Here is a 27322-nt window from a genome sequence, read left to right on the forward strand (position 1 = left end):
TTAAACATTAAACATTTAAATTAGTTTTTAAAACAACAGTTAAATAAAAAGACCTTTTCAAAGAAAAGCTTGTAATCTCCAATCCTTTTTCAGTTTTCCTCTCTCGAAGAAGGATGTAATTAGAAGTCTCAAGTGACTTGAAAAAATAATAGTTGAAAATACAAAAATAATCCAGGGGATGATTTCAGATACCTGGCTACTGTAGCCTAGCAGTTGCAATGCATAGCCTGAGTACAGGCAGTAAGTATATGCAGCATCCCATCAAATCCAATCTTCCACCTCAAATATCATAATTTTAGAACATTTTTAAACTCAACGAATACTGAGATTAACAAGGGTACAACCATATCTTATGCTATAGAATTGGAGACATCAAGGACCTATTTGTATTTGCTTCTTATAAAACAAAGCTTAATATGATGTGAACTGGTTAAAGGCTCTACCCAAGAAGGAAGACTTAACAGACAATCAGGGCAAAATGTTAGGATTGCTAGGTGTTTGTTTAAGGAGACGCCAGTGCCCAGGGCCACAGGAGGGCCAGAGAAACTCTGGGAAGGCAGAAGGCAAAGACACTATAAATAACACCCAAGGACAGAGGAATTCACACTTCCAAGGACAGGACAGGAGATTGGGTGGCCATAATGACAAATTGTCCTCACTTATCATGCACTGTCACATGCTATCTGATCAATGATGGGGAATAAAAGAAGAGAGCATACAGGGGCTCAGGGTACCTCTTTGAAAAGAGGTTCCACACTTGCTGCCAAAGGTTGGGTCAAAGAACATTGTGCTACCCTGTGTATTTGATTGCTATGACTGATTTAGTATCTGTGTATAGCTAGGCTAGGCAAAGCATTGCTATTTTGTGTCCAGGGGGCAAATTGGGCCTGGGGCTTGGGGACTGCGATTGACTATGAAGTGTATTAGTGCTGCTCTCCAACTGCCCCTTTTCTTCCCCTCCCTTTAACGTGTGCATTTGGTACTCAGGTGTTTTCGCTGTTTTAGTACTGTCTGCCTCTATCTTTTAGCCTTTTAATAAATTCCTCTACCCCAAGGCTTGGACTGCCATGTGCTGAATCCAGTGTCTGATCCTGGGTTCAGGACCAGGGAGGGTCTGGACAGATTTTTTAGCCCAGTTAGCCATGGGAGAGGGGAAACTTGGGCAGCTGTCTGCTACACTTAAGTCCACCCTGGAAGCAGAATTAGATAAAACAGTGCAGTCTTTCTTAAGTCACTCTGTTGCCAGTCACTCCTTAGACTTCTATCAAATACAAAATTACAGTAAATATGAATTGAATACACCACATTTATCTAAAACATGGTTAACCCCTCTGAAATTACACCTCGGGTTGGCTATTTGCTCACTAACCCATGTTACTCCTGATAGGTTGTTAAAAAATGAACACACTTTTATACCTACCCGTTCTCGAAGTCTTGCATCATATTTTACAGCAGCCTCTTTGCAGAAATGGCTCTTGCTAAGAATTGAGGCTACAGTCTGAAACATTAAATATACAAGTCATATTAAACACATGAGTATGTCTTATGAAAGGGGAGGCTGGGGCTGATGAGGACCTGGGGGACCAACCTGTCCAGGATCTCCTGCCTGGGACCAGATGCGGCCAGGGAGCCACTGCAGGAGTGGTGAAGGCCAAGGCATGGCCATCTATCATCACTAGGAAGAGACAGAGAAGGGTGATCATCATCAGGGAGCCCCTCCTAAGGGGCACTGAGGTGGCGGTGTACTGTCCTGACTTGGGAGGTCTGCTGCCTGCCAGGCTCATGTATCCGGCACATGACAGACAGACTGGAGTGTCTTCTTCCCTCAGGGGGATGGGGTCACCAGCCACTTCTGGTGATCTACTTGGGGACGAATGACACCATCAGGCAGGGGGTGGGCTGAATTGCTAGGGACTTTGAGGCTCTGGGCAAGAACCCAGGGACATAAAGGAACCAGTGGCCTTTTCCTCTACCTTGCCTCTCTGGATATTTGGGCCAGCCAGGGAAAAGAGGGTTGCAGAGGTGAATGACTGGCTCAGGGTGTGATGTCAGAAGGAACGCTTTGGTTCCTTGACCACACCACCCGGTTTCTTGCAATGGACTTCTGGCAAGGGACAGGGCACACCTCACAAGGATGGGGTAAAAGTCTAGTGAGCTTTGTCCGGAAGGTTTTAAACTGAGCAGGGGGAGTTGGGTTCAGGCTCCTAAGAAACTTGTCCTGATTGGACAAGTGAAAGGAGAGGACCAGGATTTTGGGACCAGCATGTTAGAGGTACTGCAGGAGCTGGCAGGACTCCTACAAACAGGGTGCCGGTATCAGGGAATACTGGAGGGTGAGATTCTAGAGGACTGGAGGGTGGCGTCAGTGGTCCAATTTTCAAAAAGGGTAGTAGAGGGGACATGGGGAATTACAGGCTGGTTAGCCTTACATCCAGTTCTACAAAAACTGATGGAAAGATTCATAATAGCAAGAGATCTAGTGGCCATACAACACGGCTTCCACAAAAACAGGTCCTGCCAGATGAACCCTGCAGAATTTTATGACAAAGTTTCGAGGTGGCTAGATGGAGGGACCACAGTCCTGGTTTTTAGCAAGGCTTATGACAAAGTGCCACATGATATCCTGGCTGATAAATCTTGGAAAACAGAAGGACTAATGTTGTCCCTATCTTCAAAAATCAGGAAAATTATGAACCTGGAAACTACACATCAGTTAGTCTGACATCAAACCCTGGAAAAATTCTGGAGCAAATTTAAAAAAATCAATTTGCAAGCAACTTGAAGAAAATGCAGTGATTAATAAAAGCCAACATGGATTTATCAAAAATAAATCCTGTCAGACTAATTTAATCTCATTTTTTGACTGGGTAACCTCCCAAATGGACAGAGGGAGCACTGTGGACATAATCTACCTAGACTTTAGTAAAGCTTTTTACATAGTGCCACACGACATTCTGATAAGCAAATTAGCAAAAATTGGATGGAAAAACTATTAGGTGGGTGCTAAAATTGGCTGCTTAAATCAGACACAAAGAGTGCTCATCAATGGCAACTTCATAAAATGAAGTTCTGTAATAATGAGTGACTTCAACTACCCCCATGTTGACTGGATAAATGTGTGCTCCAGTTCTGACAAAGTGGTTAAATTTCTCTGGATTTAATCCTAGGAGGGGTTGTGTCCTAATCCTAGAAGTTAGTACATATACAGTGTAAATGTTGCTGAACTGATTGGAAACACTGACCAAAATGTTGTCAGATTTAATATCCATTTCGGCTTCAGCGAATGGGACGGCATAAAAATGTTTTAAATAAATAATAAATAAATTTCTTCAAATGTTTACACAAAATTTACTTCTGATAAATAGAAGCTAAGATAGTATACCTACCACATGGTAGCATAAAATCATAGAATACTAGAGTTGGAAGAGACCAAGACGGCCATAGGGTCCAACCCTCTTTTTAGTAGAGGATTCTAAGTTAAACAGTCCCTCTCAGATGGCTGTCCACATACATTTTGAATGCCTCTAGTATAAGAGAGTGTACAATCTCCTTAAGTAATTGGTTCCATTGATATACTGCTCTAACAGTTAGGAGGTTCCTCCAGGTGTCAAGTATAAAGTGTCAAGACAGAATCTGACTTCCTGTAATTTGAGACAATTATTCCATGTCCTGAGATGTCCTCTGCGATGACTGAGAAGAGATCATGGCCTTCCTCTTTTTGACAACCTTCAAAATATTTGAAGAGTGCTACCATTATCTTCCCTCAGTCTTCTCTTCTCAAGGCTAATCATGTCCAGTTCTTTCAATCTCTCCTCATAAGGCTTTGTTTCCAATCCCCAGATTTTCCTTGTTGTCCTCCTATGAACCCTTTTCAGTTCACTGCATCTTTCTTAAACTGTGGTGCACAGAACTGGATGAACTCCAGATGAGGCCTAACCAGTTGTAATATACCTTTTGAGATGTATTGCTCCCCAAAATTACCTGGCATAACACAGTACTGAGTAAAACAGAACTAAAACTTTGCATGATCTAGAAGTGAGATTTCCATTAATCCAACCCAATCTAAGCTTTGCTTTTTTTTTTTCCAGCCGCATCACCTTGTTGACACATTCAGTTTGTGATCTACATTCAGCTGCAATGTAAACATAGAGGGGTATCACCTGTTTAGAAAGGCCAGGAAGGGAAAGGGGGTGGGGGCATAGCTTTATATGTCAGGGAAGGGAGAGGATGCAGTGAGATAGAATGCAGCACAGATGGGGATTCAGTAGAGGCAGACAGGGTGAAACTTAGGAGTTTTGACAGGGAAAGAGACCTGACAGTGGGGGTATGTTATCGCCCTCCAGGTCAACTTGAGACCCTGTATGATGTCCTGACAGATCAGATTCTAAGGATATCTCAGGGGAGGGACACAGTAATTACGGAAGATTTCAATCTCCTGGGCATTAGTTGGGAGACTCATTCAGCAGTGACAGCCAGGTCATGTCGCTTCCTAGAAGTTATAGAGGGAGGGCTTTTCACATAGAGGGTCCGAGAGGCGACAAGGGGGGAGGTTTTGGAGGTGCAAGCCTTGACGATACCTCTAGTTAGTAAGGTGGGGAGGTGAAGGAGCGCACCACCATGGAGGCAAAAGGAGGTGGTTAGAGGGATTAGATGCAAGGGTAACCTTCGTAGGAAATGGGTACTGGGGCAAATAACAAAAGGGTATACTGGGAAGAGGAGGCTCATTGCAGAAGGATTCTTCGCAAGGCTAAGGCTGATTACAAGCTGAGACTTGCCAAGAATATCAAGAGCAAAAAAAGAGGGGAAGGCTTCTATCAGCATGTAAATAAAAAGAGGAAGGGGAGACAAGTAGTGGGACCACTAAATAAGGAGGAAGGAGAGCCAGTGACTGATATGAGGGAACAGGCACAGATGCTAAATGAGTATTTTGCCTCTGTGTTCTCCCCAAAGCAGGACGGGGGAGAACTGCAGAGGAGATTAGATGAGGCCAGAAACTTAGGGGCACAGATTAGAGTCACCTCCCTAGAAGTTGAGGGGCTCCTCAGGCCATTGGACATTACAAAGGCGCCAGGTCCTGATGGGTTACACCCGAGAGTACTTTGAGAGTTGGCAGGTGTTCTCTCATGCCCGCTGGCCTCCATTTTTAAGGCCTCGTGGAGAACGGGGTGAAGTTCCAGAGGACTGGAGGGTGGCATCAGTGGTCCCAATTTTCAAAAAGGGTAGTAGAAGGGACATGGGGAATTACAGGCCAGTTAGCCTTGCATCCATTGCAGGAAAAACAATGGAAAGGCTCATAATAGCAAGAGATCTAGTGATGCTAGATAGGGAAGGGAGGCTGGCGGCCACACAACATGGTTTCCGCAATAACAGGTCCTGCCAGACAAACGTTGTGGAATTGCATGACAAGGTTTCAAGGCAGCTAGATGGAGAGGATGCAGTGGATGTGGTTTACCTGGATTTCAGCAAGGCCTTTGACAAAGTGCCCCATGATATCCTGGTGGAGAAACTGAGGAGTTTTGGGATACAATAAAGCACTGTCCAGTGGATTAGGGCATGGTTGACTGACCAAAAGCAGGGGGTAACCATTAGTGGGGAATCATCAGCATGGTGGCTAGTAACAAGCAGGGTCCCCCAGGGCTCTGTCCTGGAGTTGATCCTGTTTAATCTTTTCATCAATGAGATGGAAGAAGCAGTGAACAGTCTGCTGATCAAATTCACAGACAATACTAAAACTGGGGCAGTGGCTACAATTGAGGAACCGGTACTCCAGATCCAAAAGGATCTGGACCGACTATGGAAGTAGGCAGGAGACAACAGGATGGTGTTCAATGTGGATAAGTGCAAGGTCATGCACTTGGGGCACAGGAATAGGTGTCATAAGTACAGGTTAGGGGACAAGTGGCTGGAGAGCAGCACTTGTGAAAGGGACCTCAGGGTGCTGGTTGACTGCAGGCTAAACATGAGTCAGCAGTGTGATGGGGTGGTTAAGAGAGTGAACGCAACCCTTGGTTGCATAGCCAGACGTGTGGCTTCTAGATCAAGAGAGGTATTACTACCACTCTATTCAATTCTGGTGCACCTGCAACTAGAGTATTGTCTTCAGTTTTGGGCCCCTTATTACAGGAGGGATATAGCCAGGTTAGAGTCAGTGCAGCGTAGGGCCACAAGGTTGGTGACCAGTTTGCAGGGGAGGCGAGACTGAGGGAATTGGGTCTCTTCAGCCTGGAGGAGACTCAGAGGGGATCTGTTCACAACATACAGGTATGTGAGGGGATGTCACACGGAGGTGGGTAGAGACCTGTTCTCCCCTGCAGAGGAAGGCAGGACATGCTCCAACAGAGCAAAGCTCAGGGAACCAAGGTTCCATTTAGATGCCAGGAAGCACTTCCTGACTGTCAGGACCCTGAGGGTATGGAATGGGGTTCCATGGGAGGTGGTTGAGGCCCCACTGGTGAGGGTGTTCAAAGATAGGCTGGACATGCAGATGGTAGGCATGTTGTGAGTGGAGCCGACTGGAGCCGGGGGTCAGACTAGATGGCCCGGGAGACCCCTTCTGACTTGCTCTGTTTCTATGTTTCTACAACAATTCCAAGGTCCTTCCCATGTGTGGTATTGTTGAGCTATTGTTGAGCCCATCATATAGCAATGCACTTGGTTTCTTTTCTGTAGGTACAGAACTTAGCATTTGTCCCTACTGAAATTCATTCCTTGTTTTGTTACCTCTCCCCAGTCTGAGAAGGTGCCATTGATGCCTTTCTCTTTGAGTCCAATTCTCTACCCAACTGTGGAACCACCTGAGAAATGTTCCATCTAGCCCACTTTTAGCTAGTTTGCAAGTCATGAAGCAAAAGCTTTGCTGAAGTCAAGATATTATGTCTATAGCATTCCTACACTCCACAAGGGAGGTCCCCCAATCAAACAATTAAATCAAATTGATCTGACAAAACTTGTTCTTAATGAATCCAGGCTTCTAGTAATTACTGCATTGTCTTCAAGGGTCTTACAAATTGACTTCTTCATTATCTGCTCTAGATTTTTCCCAGAGATTGATGTTAGACTAACTTGTCTGTATTACCCAGGATCCTCCTTTTTTGCCCTTTTTTGAAGATAGAGACTTTTCACTTTGAAGATAAGCCCTCTTCCAGTCATCTGGCACTTCTCCTGACCTCCACAATTTCTCAAAAATAATAGACAGTGGTTCTAAGAGTTCTTCTGCCAGCTCCTTTATTGCTCTGGGATGCAGATCATCTGTTGGAAGTAAGAAAGAAACTTGGTCTTGACATGCATTCTCAAGGCCTACTGACTGAAATTCAGAGAAGAAGGAAGTGCAGTAGGGGGCCTTGGAATGTGAGGCAATTTCAGATGTTGAAATGAGAGAAGCAAAGATGCTTATCCCAAGGTGAGACTTCCCAGGTGTGCAGGCAGTTTTTCAAAATAGAGGAGGCTTGGAGTTTCTTACAGACAGACAAAGTGGGTATGGCTATTGACTCCATGACATGGCACTGGCAGAGGAGGGAAGCCCATCAAAAGATGAGATCTGACAAGATTTTTTCTTCAAGAAATATATGTTGGGTTCTAGTAAACACTGCATTGTTTTCAACCTGTCTGCAGACTGACTACTTCATAATCTGCTTCAGAATTTTCCCAGGTATTGATGTCAGACTGGTCTGTAGTTCCCAGGTTCTTCTTTTTCCTTTATTGAAGATAGAGACAACATTAGCCTTTCTCCAGTCAACTGGCACTTATGACTTCTTTTTGTTTCAAATCTTTTAAAATGTATTTTCACAAGATACAACAAAAAATAAGGAAATATATAGGAGAAAAGGGTACCAAAGTTCCATCCACAGATATGTAGACATGTAGTATCATCATTTAAGCACATTCATAGAAAAGCAAAAATCTCAGCCACAGTCCCATCCAAACCATTCAATTCTCAATCAAAAATTTGTCCAGTTTATAAAATTAGCTATAAATTATAACACTGGCATTTGTAAATATTTTGTAAGTATTTTGTAAATATTGTAAGTATTTTCTTTAGCAATTAAATTGCTCAAAATAAGCTTTCCATCCTTGAGTAAATTATTAAACTGGTCTTCTATTAATATAATTAGTTAATTTTGCCATTGTTGCTTACTCAGCTAGCTTGTTTTCCCAATCTTCAACAGCTGAACAATCTTCAGCTTTCCACTTTAAAGCAATTGTTACTCTTGCTGCTGTTATCATATTTATATAACTATCATAATCTTTGGAATAGTCTCTGGTACAATACTCAGTAGCATATTCTTCTCACTCATACGAAAATCAGTTCTGAGTATTTTTTGCATTTCTCTATCTATGTGCATCCAGAATCTTTTAATTCTATCACATATCCACCACATGGAAAATACCATCTCTCTCTTCACATTTCCACCATTTTCCATTGCAATGCTTGTCCATTTTCTGTGTATCTTTTGGGGTAATATACCACTGAAAGTATATCTTATACCAATTTTCTTTTAATGCTTGACTTGCAGAGAATTTTATATCCTTCATCCATAAGACTTCCCACTGATGGGACAGTATTTCTTCTTCAAGGTTCTGCATCCAACTCTTCATACATGTTTTAATGTGATGAGTCTTAATATCATATTTAAGCAGTTGTTTAAATTTGTCCTAGGGGAAGGTCTTTTTTGATGTTTGATTATAACATCAAAATCCATTAGCTTTCTTATTATGCCTTTTCCTGTTTGAGTTTCCTTTTTTTAATCTTGAGGTTGGTTGTAGTACAGGACCCATTCTACTACCATTCCTTCATCATTTAGTTCTTGCCAAGACTTAATGAGGACAGGCAAGATTAGATAAACATTGTTTACTTGGGCCAAAGACCCTCACCAAAGACTCCTAAGCAAACTTAGCAGACATGGAATAAGGCATGAGAGGTGGAGGTTATCTTATGATCAGCAACTGCTTAAAGAGCAGAAAGTGGGAATATATGGTAATTTCTCCCAATGGAAAGATGTAAACAATGAGGTCCAACAAAATTCCTTAGGTTCGATGCCTTTCAACCTATTCATAAAGGACCTGGAATTAGAGGGAAGCATGTTAAGTGGCCAAGTTTGCTGATGACCCCAAACTATTTAGGGTAGTTAAAAAGAAAATGGATTCTGAGACACTCCAAATGGACCTTTCCAGGCAGGGAGAATGGGCATAAAATGTCAAATAGTGTTCAATGTAAGCAAATTATGCATGTTGGGACCAAAAAAAAAACCCCCACTGTATAAATGACCCCATAGTGGCTATTCTTGAACAAATGAATTTCAAAGATAGATGTCAATGAGAAGTTGCTGAAGAGCAATTCATCAAGAGACTCCAGTTCAGTTCTTGTGATTTGAATAAGGACAAATAATTTATTAATTTTTAAAATTACACTATATATATTAATTGGTTCACCATTTCAGTACAAAATGTGTTATTTTGGGAATGGCACCAACATCTAACCTGAAATCCGATTCCTTGAACTTTGCCCAATTGGACTGCATCCTTTCCTCCAGCACAGAGGAGAACAGGTCACACCCCTTCACATACCTATACGTCACTATAAGTTCCTCTCTGAGTCTCTTCTCCAGGCTAGAAAGACCCAGCTCCCTCAATCTCATCTCATATGGCATCCCACCCTACAATCCAGCTACCTTCCTTGTGACCCTGCGCCGAACTCATTCCAAGCTAGCTATGTCTTTCTTATAATGTGCTGTGCAGAACTGGACACAGTACTCCAGTTCTGGGCACACCAGAGTCTTACAAAGTGGTTCCAGCACCTCTCTTGATCTGGAACCATGCTTCTGGTTATACGTCTAAGGGTAGCATTCGCCCTCTTGACTGCCATGTCACACTGCTGGCTCATATTCAGTCTGCTATCAACAAGTACCCTGAGATCTCTTTCACAAGTGCTGCTCTTCACTATATTGTGAAAGTAGTGATAATACTAGATCACTGAGGAAGACTAATTCTTGTTAGAACTAGATCCGGTGTTTGTCACATATGAAGGATTTCATTCTGATATGTAGAGATGCATCAAGCTTCCTGCTTTTAATTTTGGTGTCTATAAAATGTGTTATATGAATCTGTAAAAGAAGGTGTACATACCTACGAACTCCTTCCTTATTCAGAACTCTGTTGCAGCTATAGACAGTGCCAGGACACCCACATCCTCCCTGGCCCTTTCTGCCTTTTAAAGTACAGCAAGCTGTGAATTAACTCAAAGGCCTCATGGTAAGGACAGTCACTGGAGCCCTTCTAGTTACCATTCTGCTTACACTCTCCAGCTATGTCTCTGGCCAGTGTAATTGCCCCACATTTTCCCCTGGCTCATCCCACAAGCAGCCTGACTGAAGCTGGCTGTTCCCATCTGTCTTGCTGGAGGTCAAGTATTATCTGGGGATTGCAACATGTACTTATTGAAGATACATACAATCTGTACCTGTAGCACAAATGTTTTTGACCTACACATTTATTTTTACAGATCTATAGTATAATTCCCACAAAATGAATTCCAGAAAACAAACACTAGAAATTCTGTTCTTGTATAATTTCATATATATTGTACAGCATACTTACCTGTTTTGCCCGAATCAGATCGCTTGCGAAGACATGAGTAAATCTGACATTACTCAGAAAGATACCAGCAGCATTTGCTTGTTTGAAGCCTGTCTCAGAAAGGGGCTCATCTATACCCTGTCCTGCAAATGAAGATAGGCCAAATTGTTAAGGCAAACCTTAACAATTTATGTTTACATCTGTAGAGAATTTGGGAATAGGGAAAATGAATGCACAGGTTGGTAAAGTGGAAGGATTAGGGCTTCAGACCACCTTTCTGAAAGCAGGTAATATCATAAGGGTTCCAACCTCACTCTTAGAGTTGTTCAAGCTACAAGGCACCACTGTAAATATAGAGGGATATTATGTCCTTCCTCAGTCTTCTCAAGGCTGAACATGCCCAATTCTCTCAGTCTCTCCTCATAGGGCAGAGTTTCCAAACCCTGGATCATTTTTGTTGCCCTCTGCTGGTCCCTTTCTAATTTACCTGCATCTTTCTTAAAGCTTGGAGGCAGAGGCTGCCTCTACACTCTTCTCACTCTGCAAAGCAGCTAGAGGGCCAGTTTTGGCTGTCTAAATGCTATGCTTTGAAACAGGAGGGAAGCTGAGGCACTACTGCTCTCTTCCACTCCTGCCCTCAGAAAATCCCTTAATTTGCTTCTCTGAAATCTGCTTTGAAACTTTGGAAAACCAGCCAATGCACTTTTTTTCCACATCTGCTCTAAATGTATGTGTGAGGGGAGGGCACAGTCTGAGCACAGAGTCCCAGCTCTGATGTTGGAATTCTCCTGTGTTGAAGCTAAGATTGCTCAGCCCAAAACATTATGAAACAGAGATCATTGCTTATGGTGTGCAGTCATTCCCTGGTCACCTCATATTGTTGCAAAGTATCTTGTATTGTTTATGGTTCTTAAAAAATCTGCTCATGCATACTGTTTCTAAGCCCAGATATTTTTAAAAACCTTTTGTATACTACATTGTTGATGGTTTAGACTCTGTTCCCAGGTGATAAAAACAAGTACTATAAGATGCAGCAGACTGCTACTCCATCTCTGGATAAATCTGCAATTATTGTTTGAATGAATAGATTTGTATTTCTACATTTAACAGATACAGCAAACAGCACTATTTTTATGCTACATTATACTTAGAACTTCCATATGCTCAAAATACTAAAATAGGTCTAAAATGAATAACAATGCAAATGTATTTCAATTTCAATTTTCTATTCATTTCTAAATACTCCCCCCTAGAGAAAAGGAATTTCTCATAGTTTCAAAATTCCTATACATTTTATATTATGCCTCAATCTAGTTAGGGCCAGAAGTGCACAGAATATATAACTATACTGGCTGCTTAAGAAACTGTAAGCACAAACAAGTGTACTAAATGTCTGACCAAGTCCTTGCATATTCAAGAAAATACACATAGAGCAATAAGCTGCTGTTGCACGTGTGCACTCCTGGACTAAGAACAAGAACTTTAAAAAAAATTAATAGATTATGAAAAGATAGGCTAGGAATGTTGCAGCATTTAATAAAGGTAGCAAAAATGTTACACTAAAAGTGACTGTCATCTATAATTTTAAGAGTAGTAGCAGAAGAGTTCTGCTGGCCTCAATTTTTGAGGCCTCCTGGAGAACAGGAGAGGTTCCAGAGGATTAGAGTGTGGTGTCAGTGGTCTCCAAAAAGCTTAACAGAGGGGGCACATGTGGGAAAGACAATGGAAAGGGCTCATGACAGAAATGCTCTGGAGTCCCTGCATCGGGGAGGTTGGTGGCCACGCAACACGGTTTCTGCAAAATCAGGTCCTACCAAATGAATCATGTGGAATTCTAGGACAAGGTTTCGAGGTGGCTAGATGGAGAAGACATGATAGATGTGGTTTACCTGGATTTCAGCAAGGCCTTTGACAAAGCGCCAAGCCTGCTGATCAAATTTGCAGATGGGGCAGTGGCTGCAACTGAGGAGCAGGGACTCCAAATCCAAAAGGATCTGGACAGGCTATGGAAGTGGGCAGGAGACAACAGGATGGCATTCAATGTGGATAAGTGCAAGGTGTTGCACTTGGGACATAGGAATGCATGTCATAAGTACAGGTTAGGGGACAAGTGACTAGAGAGCAGCCCTTCTGAAAAGGATCTCAGGGTGCTGGCCAACTACAGGCTAAATATGAGCCAGCAGTGTGATGCAGTGGCCAAAAGGGCGAATGCCACCCTTGGATGTATAGCCAGTAGCGTAGCTTCTAGGTTGAGAGGTATTACTGCCACACTATATGACTCTGGTGCACCTGCAGCTAGAACACTGTGTTCAGCTGTGGGTCCCTCATTACAAAAGGGATATATAGCAAGGTTGGAATCAATGCAGCGAAGGGCCACTAGGATGGAGGCTGGTTTGCAAACTAAGAATTATGTGGAGAGACTGAGTGTCGTGAGGCCATAACTCACACCTCCGATTAACTCACACAGCAGTCAGCAATAAAACTTAGGACTTTTATTACTATTTACTACAAGATTTATGATGCAACGGATAAGCTCTGGCAACGAGCTCCTAGCAGCTCAGTTGCCCCCTCCTTTCTGAACTAAGAGGAAGAAAGTCACGTGGACCTTAACCTCCTCTCACGTTTCTCTGCCCGTGGGTGGGACAAACTTCTCTCCTGCCGTTCCAGTTGGTCTAGCCTCTGCTATCTTCTCCGGAGTTGGGTGTTCTGTAAATTTCCTGTTATGTCTTCCTGTTCTCCAGGACTCAGCCTAGCAGCTTCAGAGTCTGGAGGCGGGGGGGGGGGCAACTTGTTCAAACACCTCGGAGTCTACACGAAGGGAAGCTGCACCCTGCTCCAGCAACTCAGAGCCAGGATGCAGGGAGGCTACTTGCAAGGAAGCCTTGGAGTCTGGTTGCAGGGGGGCCGTTTGGGCTCTGGGCACCAAGTATAAATCTTCTTGTTCCAACGCCTGACCCTCACTGTGAGCTTCAGGCCCTCTCTCACGTGCCAACACCTCTGTCGAGCAATAAGGCATGACACTGAGGGAGCTGGGTCTTCTCAGCCTTAAGATGAGGAGACTCAGAGGGAACCTGTTAGTGACATACAGGTATGTGAGGGGGTGCCACGCAAAGGTGGGTCATGACCTTTTTTTCTCTGTAGTAGAGGGCAGTGTGTGTTCCAATGGGACAAAACTCAGGGAACCAAGATTTAGGGTGGATACCAGGAAGTACTTCCTGACGGTTAGGACCCCTAGGGTATGGAATAGGATTCCATGGGAGGTGGTTGAAGCCCCAGTGGTGAGGGTGTTTAAAGACAGGCTGGACGTGCACATGGTAGGAAAGTCATGAGTGCAGCAGGCTGGAGCCAGGGGTCAAACTAGATGGCCCAGGAGGCCCCTTCTGACTCTCTCTGTTTCTATGTTTCTAAGAGATACTAACCTTGAAGAATCTTCTCTTTGTTGTATCTTGTTTCCCCACTGAAAAAGACAAAATACTTCAAAAATGAGAAGAAAGTCTGTATTAGAAAGAAGACTGACATAACATGCAGACACAATTTAGAAGATGCCTCGCTGAATTCATTTATTTTTATTTATTTATGTGGTAGCAGAAGTTGGTTGTGAATGGTACCTATTGGTGTTAGCCAACACACACAATTCCCCCACTCTCTCTATATAAACCTTCCTGAAACATGGGAGGCAAGGCAAGACTCATGGCTGATTCAATACTTTATTTACTAGTATACATGTAATTGCACTAGTCCAGCTAAGAGGCCATGCTTACCCCTTTGGTGAGAATCTTGCTGTAAGCTGTCTAGATGTTTATTTTATATTTATATTATATTATTTATATTATTTCTTTGACAGAATTCAAAATAATATAGAGTACCCAAATGGTGCTCTATGCAAGAACTGACTAGATCTACATCTGCTTGGCTTCATCAAGGTTGCTTCATTATACACCTTCAGACCATAGGCTTGGTCCTGTTTTACACCTCTCAACTTAAAATGTTGATCAAAGCTGAGAAATAGGTACTTCCTGAAAAATGCCACATTTCAAAGGTAAATCATATGAGTTGTAGTACCTTGTTGGTAAATGCTTACAAGGAAGATTTGAAGCTTAACATGGGACAAAAAAGGTGATAGCTTGAAATCTACCCATTTCTATTTAATAGATCCATCAGAGAGATATGCAATGCAAATTTCTACAGCGGGGATGAAGAGCTCCAGTAGGGAAGCATCCTGCATCCCACAGGCTAGATAATATCTAGGACATCACCCCATCCTTATCATTCCCCCCTTTCTTCCTTCTTCTTCATCCTGGAAGGCATGGAAGTGTACCTTCTCTAAGCACAAATTATGGGCTGCCCTCACCTCACTGGTACATGTAATCTGAGATCAAAGGCAGCAGGAAGATTGCAGGGTGCACCCTGGACATTGAGACTTGCCTGCATAGGGAAGAACAGCTGCTCTCCTGGATATCCACTGCAATCTAAACTCAGATCCGAGGTAGCAGCAGGTCTGAAGGGCTGAGGTTGTTGGAAGCCACCTATACACGAGAAGAGGCTACACTTCCCCATGCAAATAAGTTCCACCATGCTCATTTTCACTGCTGTTGCCAATGTGAAATATGAAGGAGGATGAAGGGAGGATGGGAGTTGGCATTCTCTTGCACATGGGAAACAGCAGGCATTCTCCCTTGCACTGGTGATTCAGACCTAGGCTATCTGGCGTTCCCCACTATTATCTGGCATTCCCCACTATTATAATGTAAAAATGGAGAGATTAGTGAGGTTTTCTGTTGCTGGCACTCAGAATCCTCACTGTTATGTCCTATCTATAACTAGGTATCAGGATAACCTTCTAGGGAATTCTTCCAGGGCTAGAGTTTGAAGTCTAAGCCCTCTCCTCTAAAGAAACCCCAAGAGGCAGCACAGGCTGGACTGTGGTGGCCTGCAGGCCCGGTTAGGCTCACAGGCCTGAGGTTCTGCATCTCTGGTTCCTGACTCCTAGAAGAGCAGAGCAAGCTGCCCCAGCTGGTCTAGGACCCCTGGAACACAAGCAGCCAAGCTCACAGGGAGCAAACAAACAGGGAGAGAGAAAACAAGAGTGTGGTGGTAAAGTTCAGCAGGGCAGTTCACAAGGGAGGTTCCTAACATTTTTCTCCTCCTTTTCTCTTCTTTCTTTCCCTTTAATTCCCCCTTACACTTGTTTTCCTTCTTGTAACACAGTCCCATTTACTAGTAGGAAACCTTTAATGAAGACAGAGGAAAACATCAGTTGTCACAACAGAATTACTAAGGCTACACAAACAATAGACCAAGACAATTCCACAGTGAGGGAGACCTGCAACAACTGTGCAATGTTTGTTTTCTTACCTAAGAACAACATGGCATGCACATGAAACTGCAAGCTAGTAACCCTTTTAGAAGAAAATGTGAGAGCACTGAAACAGCAGGTGTTCACCCTAAAGGTAATAAAAGGAAGATTTCTCCTTCCTGTTACCCTTTGTTGTGTCTTACCCAAGCCTCTCCTCCAAATACTGAATCAACATTTATTCAAGACCACAACAAGTTAAAACAACACATTACTATATCTGCACACACCCCTCGCTATTTTATTCCTCCTGGGATAAACTAATTCCATATATGCCCATCAGACAATTTATGAGGTCCTTTCTTTTACAAAATCTTAAGAGGTAAGGTAAATTTACATTCTCCTTTCTGCAGAATTCCAGGTCTTACCCTTACCAAAAACCTCCCACACACATTCAGATTTAAGATCTTTAGCACCTCAGTACTTATCTGTATAAGCCTTAGATTTTTCTTGTGTTTGAATCATTTTCTCTTTCAGCTCAGAGTTCAATACAGCAATGCTTGTCTTTGAAAGTCCAGCAACATTTAACTTAGTGCCTGTCTCTCTCCCATGTAATAATTCTGCTGGTGATCTTTGTGCTATGGCAAGTCATGTTGCTTTGTATTCCTGCAGAAAGTCAGTAGTAAAAGAAATACATGACTTACCCTCCAATTTAGCTGTCTTTTAGACTTCTATTAAATTGTTCAATTTTTCCATTTGCTTGTGAATAGTACACAGATAGAAACAGAGTGAGTCAGAAGGGGCCTCCTGAGCCATCTAGTCTGACCCCCGGCTCCAGCTGGTTCCGCTCATGACATGCCTACCATGTGCATGTCCAGCCTGTCCTTGAACACCCTCACTGTTGAGGCTTCAACCACCTCCTGTGGAAGCCCATTCCATACCCTAAGGGTCCTGACCATCAGGAAGTACTTCGTGGCATCTGCCCTAAATCTTGGTTCCCTGAGCTTTGCTCCTGTCCTGCCCTCCACTGCAGAGGGAAAATGGTCATGACCCACCTCTGCATGGCACCTTTTTCCCCGGATGACTTTCTATGCATGATATTGCATTCCATGAGAAAGCTTTCAAATTCCAAGGAAGTCAACTGAGCACCATTATCAGAAATTAACTCTTTAGGGTCGCCTTCCCTGCGAAAAACTGTAGACAGAAACTTTATCACATCAGCAGAAGTGGCTTGTGATGTAAAGGCTGTTCTGGTCATTTACTAAAATAATCTGTTTATGTTCTAGCATAGCCACAACCAATGGGATCAGTATCAAAGGGGCCGACAATATCAACTGCCAGCTTTTCCCATGCCAGCTGTGGAAATGGAACTGGCTACAACAGCACTGAATATGTTCTTGCTGTCTTGTCATGTAACTGACAGATAGCACAAGCTTTAATAGCTGTTTCCACTAAGAATCCATCCCTAGACACCAATACAGATCTCACAATTGTTGTTTAGTCCACACAATTCCTTGATGTCTGTCATGAGCAAGATGCATAAATGCTGGCTACAATTCTTCAGAATTTGATGTGCTTCTCATAAAATGCAACCATTATGTAATGAAAGCTCATCAAGCATTCTGAAATAAGACAACACTGGAGCAAGCATCTTCACATCATTAGGCCATTTACTCCTCAAAAATACTCTTAGCTTTTGCTGAACTGGACATGCTAAACATGCAGTTTGAAATTTCTTCTGTGTTACTGCAACAGAGGTCTCTCAAGGAAGTGCCACAATTTCTACCTCCTCTTTAGGCAACATAACTTCAGGCAACAACCAAGACCAACAATCAGCTGCCAAATTTTGTGTTCCAGGCTTGTACACTATTTCATAGGTAAAAGAAAGCAACCCTGCTGACCATCTAAAAATTCAATTTCCAGTCTGTCCTAATCCTTTTGATGTAAATAATATTGTCAACAGACTGTGGTATGTAATTTAAATGGGTGGCCCCACAAAAAAGTTCCTCTTTCTACTGCCCAAACACAAGCAAGCGCTTCCTTCTCAACAACCAAATACTTCCTCTCTCAGCCTGTGTGAGTCTTCTTAATGCAAATGCAACAGTCTTTTCAGTCCTGTCTGCATAAAGCTGAGTCAACACAGCTCCCAATCCATATTCAGAAGCATCAGCTATTACAATTGTAGGCAATGCCAGATCATATATTGCCAAAGCTGGACTATGAACAATCAAGGCTTTTATATTATTAGGCTTTTATACTATTAGTCCTAACCAGACCTGAATTTCCACTCAATAACAGTCTAAGTGGTTCTATAACCAAAGAATAATTTAGAACAAATTTTGCATACCATGAGGTAAGATCTAAGAAAGAGCACAAACTCTGCAAACCAGTTGGAGATGGTACCCATACAATTGTCTCAATGTGATCTAAATCTGGTTTTAACCCAGCAGCTGTGACAAGGAAAGTTCTATCCACTCAAATTTACATTTTCCCATATCAAGTCTCAACGCAGCTGCTCTAACAAACTAACTTGCATTTCAAAGTACAATAGTATCATCTGAATAAAACTGGTCTCCCTTCTGATCCTGGGGTATCAAAGACATTTTTTGAAAAGCAGAAGGGACTGAAGCACGCTTAAAACAACACTTCTGCAACCAATTTCTTAAGCTTCTCTGAAGCAGTATCTTTAACAAAATATGGTAGCTGTCATAACTTCTGTTGCAGAAGGATCACATTAGGTTTCACTTTCACTTTATGAGTAAATTCCCTTGCACAACCAAGTTCCTGTTCAAGATTACCCCCACTCACAACTGAAATTAGCCATTATGAAGGCTTTTAGTATCTGATTGGTGTGCAGTAATAAACCTATCCACTACCATCAAATGTAATACTGCAAATAAATTCCTACCAAGAATAGAAGTACCATTAGGCACAGTATAAAATACTGCCAACACACAACTTGTACCAAAGGTTACTTCTGCAGGTAAACAACCACATAAAGGTATGTGATTTTTTAAATAACATGCCAATTAAAGCTTTGGTTTCATTCTTAAAATATTGCACATAACGCAAGTCAAATAATATAGAAAATATCAGCTCAATATCCTGAGTCTTCATAGAAGAAATAACAGAAATCTTTACACATAATCCTTCCTGGTAAAAGTATAGATTTACTCATATCCACACTTAAAACATTCATGTCAGGCAGCAATATTACATGCACTTGTTGATTAGTTTGTTGACTATGACAAGTCTTAGGCAAATGTCCCTTTTATACAATAATTACACTGAGCTGCTTTAGCAGGACATTTAAAATAACTTGCAAGGTGCGTTGTAGAACAACAATGAAAACATGTCTTTTCCCAAACTCTGTTTTGATGACTCTGTTTTTGTTCAGTAGATTGCCCTGAACTTCAATTGATGCTCTCTGCAAGAAATCTACATTTTGCACTTTATCTCCAGTACCCACATTCTGAATGTTATCTTAGCTTCATTCAAAACTTCTTCAGTTTAGGTTGTAATACTTACAGCATTGTCCAAAGAAAGTTCTGATTCTAAAAGAAGCCATTCTCTTAAATGAGGCGCATTTACTTTTTCAACAAGCTGGTCTTTAAAAATCTCATCAGCCAACATTCCAAACTCACAGGAGTCAATTAGGTCTCTCAAAGCAGCAATATATTGTAATATTGACTCACCCAGCATCTACTCATCCTGAAGAAATTTATAAAGATTAGCTACCATGTTCACTTCAGTCATGCAAAAAAAAAAAAAAAAACCTTCAATGCAGCAAGAGTAGTCTCATATTTATCATCACCGAGAGGAAATGTGTAAAAAATGCACTGCCCTTCTATTCCCAAGGAGTGGATAAAACAGTGCAAGTTTCCTTTCTTCAGACACAGGTGTGTCACTAATTGCAAGCAAGTAGTTCTCAAACATCTGGATCCAAGAAGTAAAAGAAATTGGAGGTTCACTTGGGCTTTGCAAAAAAAGTACAGGTGGGTTCCAAGGCAAAAAACAAACAAACAAACAAACAAACCCCAGAACCATTCTTCATTGCCAATTTGTTGTATCTTACCAAAGAACCATCATGTCCATTGCTTCATTAGAGCCCTGTGTATGCTATCTGGCTTAGATGGAGGAGGCCAGCTGACTCACTGAGTGCAGCCTATCTACTGAGATACCCAAAGGAGTTCAGAGTTACTCCTAGGTGAAGATATGACTGGTTCAGTGAGAGTCATTGATCAAAACCCCCAAATGCTGAACAATTGTCTAGGCAGTGTTCATGTTGTGAAGGCTACATTCCTCAGTAGGAGAATGGATTGCCAAGCTACTGAGGTGGGAGGCAGATCTGGATAGCTCCAGTACAAAGCAATGCCACTGGAGCGAGAAGGATTGTTGTGAAGATGCATGGCACTGTGGCTAGGCTGCTAACTGGCTTCTGCTGTAGCTAAAGAAGAGACACTTGTAATGGAATGAGTGGCTGAAGATGAGTATTTATTTATTTAAAACTTTTACATGTATAACTTCTCAGGAAGTTTACAACCATTAAAATCAAAGTCCAATAAATCAGTACCACAATATAATAACACAATATATAACCAATAAAAATAAATCAAATCAAAAGTGACTGTTAAAACCATTAAAATACTAATTTTAGTTTCCCAGCAAATTTTATAGTTTAAAAGATTTTATCCAACTTAGCTTTATACAGTACTGTAATGTGACAGAAGCATAAGGTTTGTGTTACTTTTAAAATATGCTTTTCAAAACGTTACCTACAATAGTTGATTCTACCACAACCCAGTGTTTGTGAGACAAAAGTCTGCAAATTTTCTCATCACTGTTATTGTCTTCATTACATTTTCATTTTTTTCCAAGCAATTCTGGTTATTTTTGGACCCGATTCTCCCCATTGTCCAAATAGCAAAGAAATAATTTCTGAAAATGAAGATCCTGTTGCTGGATGAAGGTCTTACCAAAGGATTGTCTACAAACACAAGGTGCACAGATTATTGTTCCAAGGTAGTCCCACTTAAAGCTATGGGTTTGTTAAAGATAATGTTTTGTATATAATATATAATGCAGAAAATTTCATCATTTCCGATCTGCACTGCTTTGATTATACCACAGATATACCACAGATCTAGTGAGGTTAGGAAATCCCATTTCCTGAGGCATTCCTTTATGAATCTGAGAGTCTCCATGAATTTCTGCTTTTTGAGGCAGCAATAAGGTCCTGGATGAGCCAGACCCTTCCTTCCAACCTTGGAACAGCAAAAAATGAGAAGATACCCTTCCTTCTTTTGTTCACAACTGTAGCAGATGTTGGATAGTTGCAATGGTCCTCGGGTGTTGTGACACAGTGAGCACTGAAGAATCTGTCCCTGAGAATCTTCTGAGAAGGATCGTTTAACTTGGAGACCTGCACTGGGCAGGGGACTGGACCCAATGGCCCTCTGCCCCCTTCCTATTTTATGATTCCTGAATTCTAGTGAGTAACTGTCCTGAACAGGTTACTCAGTGGTCACAAAACAGCTTTCTCCAAGCACATGAAATAGCATGTCATCTCCCTCCTACTGAAGGATGTTGCTCATCATGTGGGGCTGGGCTTCGTTCCCTGGCAAAGCTAATTCTGCTTTGGGTGGGAGAGGGGGCTGCTGCAAGAAAGACTACTGCCATACCTGTCCTCTTGGTCCATCAGCTCCAGAATTTTCAGGGCACTGGAAATCAGATCTGGAAAGACCTCTGATAGAAATAGGTTGCTTTGAGGCTGCTTGTCCCATTGGTGAGCTCCCCCTCATCCATGTCTGAAGAGGTTACAGATTAGGGGAGAGGGACAAGTGGGTCCAGGAGTCAGAGGAGTAAGTGGAGGATGGAGAACATTGCCTACCCTTGTCACAAGTCTGCTGTGAGGATTGACTAGGTCTATTGTGAAGGAAAGAAAGTTCTGTTTCTGGAGCTATCTGGAAAGCCCCTTACCCTGCCTTCAACTCTGAGGAGGAAGCTGACCACCAGTGATATTGCAGTGTCCCTGAAGGGTGGGGCCTGCTGTGGCAGCACTCCCTGTAGCTGGGCAAACAGAACCACACCTGTGAGTGTGGGTAAAATGTCTCTCCCCTTTCATGGAGCTATGCTTGGATCTGGGAGAGCTGCTCATGGCCTTCCCAAAATCTTCTAGTTCCTAGTGGGGCCCCCATCCTCATGTGGTGATAGGCTTCCTTAAGCACCATCAATATGACCCCTCTCTTACTTCTTGGGACTCAAAAAGGACTGGAGAGTAATGTGGAGATCTGTCTGCTGAACTATGTCCAGTGGAGTCATGTGAGAGAGACCTAGAAGATGGATCAGCTGGGACTGTCCCTGGGGTCTAGCAGAGGAGCCAAAGGAGCTAGAGTGTCCATAAGAGGAAGCCACAAGTGTTGGCCACTGAACATTTTCCAGTGGAAGGAAGTAGAGGGGTGAAGATCTTCTTCCTCCTGATTAAGCCAGGACTCTTCTCTGCTGCTGAGCCTCTTGGGTTAGCTCTTTCTCCTCCTCTTCATTTTTCTTTTTCATTTTCTTTCTCTTTCCTTTTCCTCTACTTTTTTATTTTGGTCTCCCACCACAAGGCAGAAGAATGAACTAGAGCTTTGGGGAAGACCCCACCTCCTCTCAGAAGTTCAGATCAAAGTCTGTCTTCCCAGCTCTGGGGGCAGGGCCTTTCCCAGCATTAGCTAGCCTCCTGCACTCAAGGGAGATGAGGAAAAAGCAAACAGTAAACAGTAAATAGCAGGAATTGATTGATGTAACTGTGGCTACAGGAGATAGAAATTTTCCTCTCTCATGAACAGGTTAGATATTGAAATTATATGCTCTATTTCATTAATATCCCTTGGTATCCTTTTTCTTTCCTATCTTTTTGTATCTTATTTCTTTTTTATGAAAATAAAAAAGTAAATAGCAATCCCTCCTCTTTTCCACTACCTCATCAGCAGAGCATAAAAATAAATAGAAAGAGGGACTCCCAGCCAAGAAGGCCTAAGATCCCCAGACCTGTTGGCACCTTTTCCTCTGAGCTTTATCACTTCTGTGGGAGGACAACAAAGTGTACAAACCAGAGCAGGCAACAGCTGCTCCTCCCTCCACTCTCTTAACTGTCTCTGGGTACCTTGATAGGTTGAAATGGGTCCACCTATTGTCTAGAGAAAAAGGACAAATAACTGTCTTACCATATCTCTGGGCAGTGCAACTACAAGGATAGGCACTGCCAGCAGCAGCCATCTCATTCTTCCTCACCAGCTACAATCTCCCTCCCCTCTCTCATTCTTGCTGTATGGTATAGTGGTGAGAATTGTGCCCAACTTGCCCCATCCTCCACACAACCTAGTGAGAGGATGTGTGAGTGCACAGAAATGATTCTTCTCCTACCTTTTGCTCACTTGATTTTCTCCTTTCGGTGTGAAAGATTAAGTGTGTAGACAAAGTAAATGAGCATGCCAGTGTCTCTTCCTGCTCCTTCCCTCCTTCTGGATGACACATCCCTCCCAATAAGTCCAATATTTCATGCCCAAAGAGATAAAATGAGCAAGTAAATAACACACCAGAGAGGAAGAAACCAGGCAAGTGAATAGAGACATCCATAACCATTACTTGCCCAGTTCTTCTTGCTACTGACCAGCAAGGCAATGTGAAGGCAGTAACATTTCCTGCAAGGAACAACTGATGCCTTATCTTGCTCATCATCTCTCTTTTTCTCTCTCTGAGCATCATAACAGGGAAGATTTGTTACACTGGACAGAAGTCTCACTATTGGAGGGAGAGAGAATACGGCTGAGCAAGTAAAAGGATATGATATCTTCCCCTTCCATAACCAATTGTATATTCTGCACCACCCAAAGACAGGGTAAGTGAGCAGAGCTCACTGCTTGAACAATAGCTCTAGACAGACCCAGACTCCAAATCTCCCCTTCCTCACTTGCCTAAAAGCAAGTGAGTGGATGTAGGAGCAATTGAAACATGCTATGTGGGGGAGGAGGGAGTGAAAAGAAGTCACTCACTTTTTCCTGCTCTTGGCAGACAGACTTGTGCAAGTGATGGCTGCCATTCCCTGGGCTTGCTGATCTGAAACTCTAACAGACAGCATACCTTGTCTCTTTCAGCAAAGGCAAGAAATGAATTCAGCTTAGCTATCCAGGAAATAGAAAGAAGGACCTTGCTCACTCACTCACCCTGTTACTGGATGGTGAAGACATAGTTAGTTGGTCTTAATCCCCAGAACTATACTATGTGAAGGGACAGGGTGAGTGAGAAGACACAGTGAATGCTCCTTCAGTAACTAAGTTTCTATGGTGCACTGCTCAAAGAAAAAGAGGCGAGTAAGCTGGTCCATGCTCTGATTGAATCAGTCCTATGAGCCCAACCCTCCTTGCCCTGTTTGCTAGAGATAGTAAGGAAGAGAAAGGAGGAAGGAGCAGTTACTGACTTTTCTTTTACAGCCTCTCTTGCAGGCTATAAAAGAGGAAGTTACTATTTAATGGAACAGTTGCTGTTTACAGTTTGATCTCTACTGATCAAATCAGTTGTTTTTGTTTCAAAATAAAAGTTGCTGTATTGGGAAAACTTTTTCAAATACATGTTTGAACACCACATGTAATTAAACCATGAAACATAAGGGAAGAAGTTGGCTGGTTACAGAGAAGCTGCGCTGAAGTGGAATAATCATGCAGGAGCGGCTGTCCCAAGCGCTTACCCGGCTGGCGCTGTAAATTGGGGGGGGGGGGGGGGGGGATCAGGTAGCGATCGAAAGAAGGGGGAAAAATCACACTACTCACTGCCGAATGATGGTTAAAGTAAACACAACCATTCCTAACGTATTGTTGGCCCGCACTTGCTAATGCCTGTCACCGCAGTGTTCACCGGTATTTCCCCGTCCTTTTTTTGACGGCTTCCGTCGCAGGTCGCAGAGTGATGATGCCTCACTGTGCGGCTCTTGCTCCAATGAATGGATTTCCCGCCCCTCTGTTTCCCTCTGGAAAAAAAAGGAAGAAAATACGCTGTTCTCCACGAGAGCAATCTGAAAGACTAGCCTCTGTCTAAGCCAAATCTGCCATTCATAAAGGAATAGATGGGCCCTGCATAGCAGCCTGAAAAACATTAACAGAAAACACATTATGGCAGCATTCTCGCCAATAACCCATATTTCATAAAATAGCATGGCACAAAAACTTCCCAGTTACCCAAACTAGCCAACTACAGCTGACTACATGTGAATGACGCTATAACCAACAATAATTCCAAAGAAGTAATGTTCAGGACTTTGGGAGACCCATGTCTGAGATAGCCATCTAGCCATCTAGATTCAGCAATCATACCTATGGAATGAATGCTATCAACCATAATGCTTTTAGAGAAGGTCCATTTTGGCTCACTTTGGGGCAATAATCTGCATTTTTGAAATAGCAACCTGCGTACCAATTTCCAAGCTAGCCTAACCAACATGATTCAACTAGATGGGACTGACATAATACACAATATCCACAGAACCCTTACTGACAAATTGAAAAATTATAATTCACCAAATACAGATGGTATTCATTACAGACCTGCTAATTATGAAATCACTGATTTTCTAACAAAAATTATGTAACACATCCCTAAGATAAGTCTCTGTTCCTGGGCTGGAGAATGACTTATGCAATGCAATGAAGGGGTCGACCCTGGGATAACTGCCTGGTAGAAGGTAGTAGTACATATGGGCACAGACTCTCCCAGCTGGCTGTGGGGTGTGGAGCAGGTAAGGGAACTTGAGCAAGGTGGTGTGGCAGTGATTGATAAGAATACCATCCCTTTGACCAGGTACCCTGTTAAGGTTCTGAAATACATTGCGTGTACTTGAAGCTGGGGTTCAGAGACAGTCTGGGGATTCTTCTCAGATACAGACCACCTAGTTCCCTAGCAGAGTATCTGGCCAAACTCACAGAACTGGTCTCAGAACTGGTGTTGGATTCCCCCCACCAGATTGTTAATCCTGGGGAATTTCCATGTTGCTTTGAGTCCCATTTGTCTGGTGCTGCCCATAAATTTATATTGACCATGGAAGCCATGGGCTTGTCCCAGTTAGTCTCTGGAGCCACACATACTGCTGGGAAACACTTGATGCTAAATTTGGCTCTGAACAGCTGTTTTTAAAGACTCAGGTCTCTGTACCCTCAATCTTGGTTTGGTCAGATCATTACCGGGTCAAGACTAAGATCACAGCCCCTGTAGAAATAATGGACATATTAGAATGGTCAGCTCCTGAAGACTTATGCATCTAATTGGTTTCCAGTCAGCCCTAAGGGGTTCTTTGGCCAGTTCTGCCAGTGATCCTGTTGTGTCCCTAGTCACAAAATGGAATCAGGAGTTAACTACAGCTTTTTATACAATTGCTCCTTAGCATCCTCTCTGTCCTGCTTCCAAAAGAGCTCCCTGGTAAACAGAGGAACTCTGACATATGAAGCAGGAAAGATGACAACTGAAAAAACACTTTATAGAGAGCATCTTCACTTCTATGGGGTGGCGATATGAGTGACAAAGAAGAGTTTCATCTCTGCTTGTGTCACCTGTGCAAATTCATGTCCAGCTTTGTAAGGTAAGGGATTTGTCTCAAGCCCCAATGCCCCCTAAACTATCTTTAGCACCATCAGTTGCTCACTGTAATGCTTTTAACAACCATTTTGAAGAGCCGAGTTTGATGTGATTGTAGAGGTAGAGATCAACGCTGAGGTATCTCCAACAATTCTGTGATTGGGGTTTTTCTAGATTAGATTCAATGTGTAAGTCCTGATGATGTTGACAGGGTGCTTGAACTGGTGAGCAAAACTACCTGCCCCCTTGATCTGTGTCCATCTTGGCTGGTAGGTGAAGGCATGGAGGGAGCTATTATGCCTTATCATCAATGCCTCCTTAAGGGAAACTATTGTACAACCTCTTCTCAAGAAACCTAATTTGAACCCCCTAGACCTTGACAGCTTTAGACCAGTCTTGTACATACCATTTCTCTGTAAGGTGATCAAGAAGGCAATATCTTTCAAGCTCCAGGCAGTCCTAGGTGATACTGACTTTCCGGACCCATTTCAATTTGGCTTCAGAGTGGGACATGGAGTTGAGACTGCTTTGGTCACTCCAGTAGATGATCTACAACTCAGAATTGACAGAGGGATTGTGCTCCTATTGGTTCTGTTGGATCTCTGAGTGGCCTCCAATAGTATTGACCATAGTATCCTTCTGGGTCATTTGAGGAAGTAGGGAATTGGTAGCACTGCTTTGCAGTGGTTACATTCCTGCCTCTCAGGTTGGTTCCAGATGGTGATGTTTGGAGACTGTTGCTCCTCTAAAAGGGAGCTGGCTTCTGTCTCCAATATTAGCATCTACATGAAGCTGCTGGGAGAGATCATCCAGAGGAGTGGTGCTGGATGTTATTAGTATGCTGATGACACC

The 27322-nt window shown here is 42.7% G+C and overlaps 1 protein-coding gene and 1 long non-coding RNA gene across 4 annotated transcripts in view; both read right to left on the minus strand.

The window, feature by feature from the left end:
- Window positions 1-24754, minus strand: part of TIGAR (TP53 induced glycolysis regulatory phosphatase) — a 109669-nt gene extending 84915 nt beyond the window's left edge. For 2 of the 3 annotated variants that reach the window (XM_044418019.1, XM_044418017.1), the window contains exons 1-4: window positions 24676-24754; window positions 13992-14029; window positions 10594-10715; window positions 1421-1498 (exon numbers count right to left, since the gene is read on the minus strand). In XM_044418019.1, the coding sequence (XP_044273954.1) occupies window positions 1421-1498; window positions 10594-10715; window positions 13992-14029; window positions 24676-24707 (270 nt within the window). In that variant the 5' untranslated portion in view covers window positions 24708-24754. Of the gene's footprint in view, window positions 1-1420; window positions 1499-1588; window positions 1676-10593; window positions 10718-13991; window positions 14030-24675 lie in introns of those variants that run through there. The other variant, XM_044418018.1, reaches the window with a different exon arrangement.
- LOC123017021 lies at window positions 20339-24662 on the minus strand. The gene is made up of 2 exons (XR_006413526.1): window positions 21547-24662; window positions 20339-20852 (listed from the first exon to the last, which is right to left on the minus strand). It is a non-coding gene; the product is annotated as an uncharacterized LOC123017021 (long non-coding RNA).
- Window positions 24755-27322: the final 2568 nt, after the last annotated feature.

The sequence above is a fragment of the Varanus komodoensis genome, unplaced genomic scaffold, assembly GCF_004798865.1.
Source record: "Varanus komodoensis strain SLA01 unplaced genomic scaffold, ASM479886v1 scaffold9, whole genome shotgun sequence".
Classification (NCBI taxonomy): domain Eukaryota; kingdom Metazoa; phylum Chordata; class Lepidosauria; order Squamata; family Varanidae; genus Varanus; species Varanus komodoensis.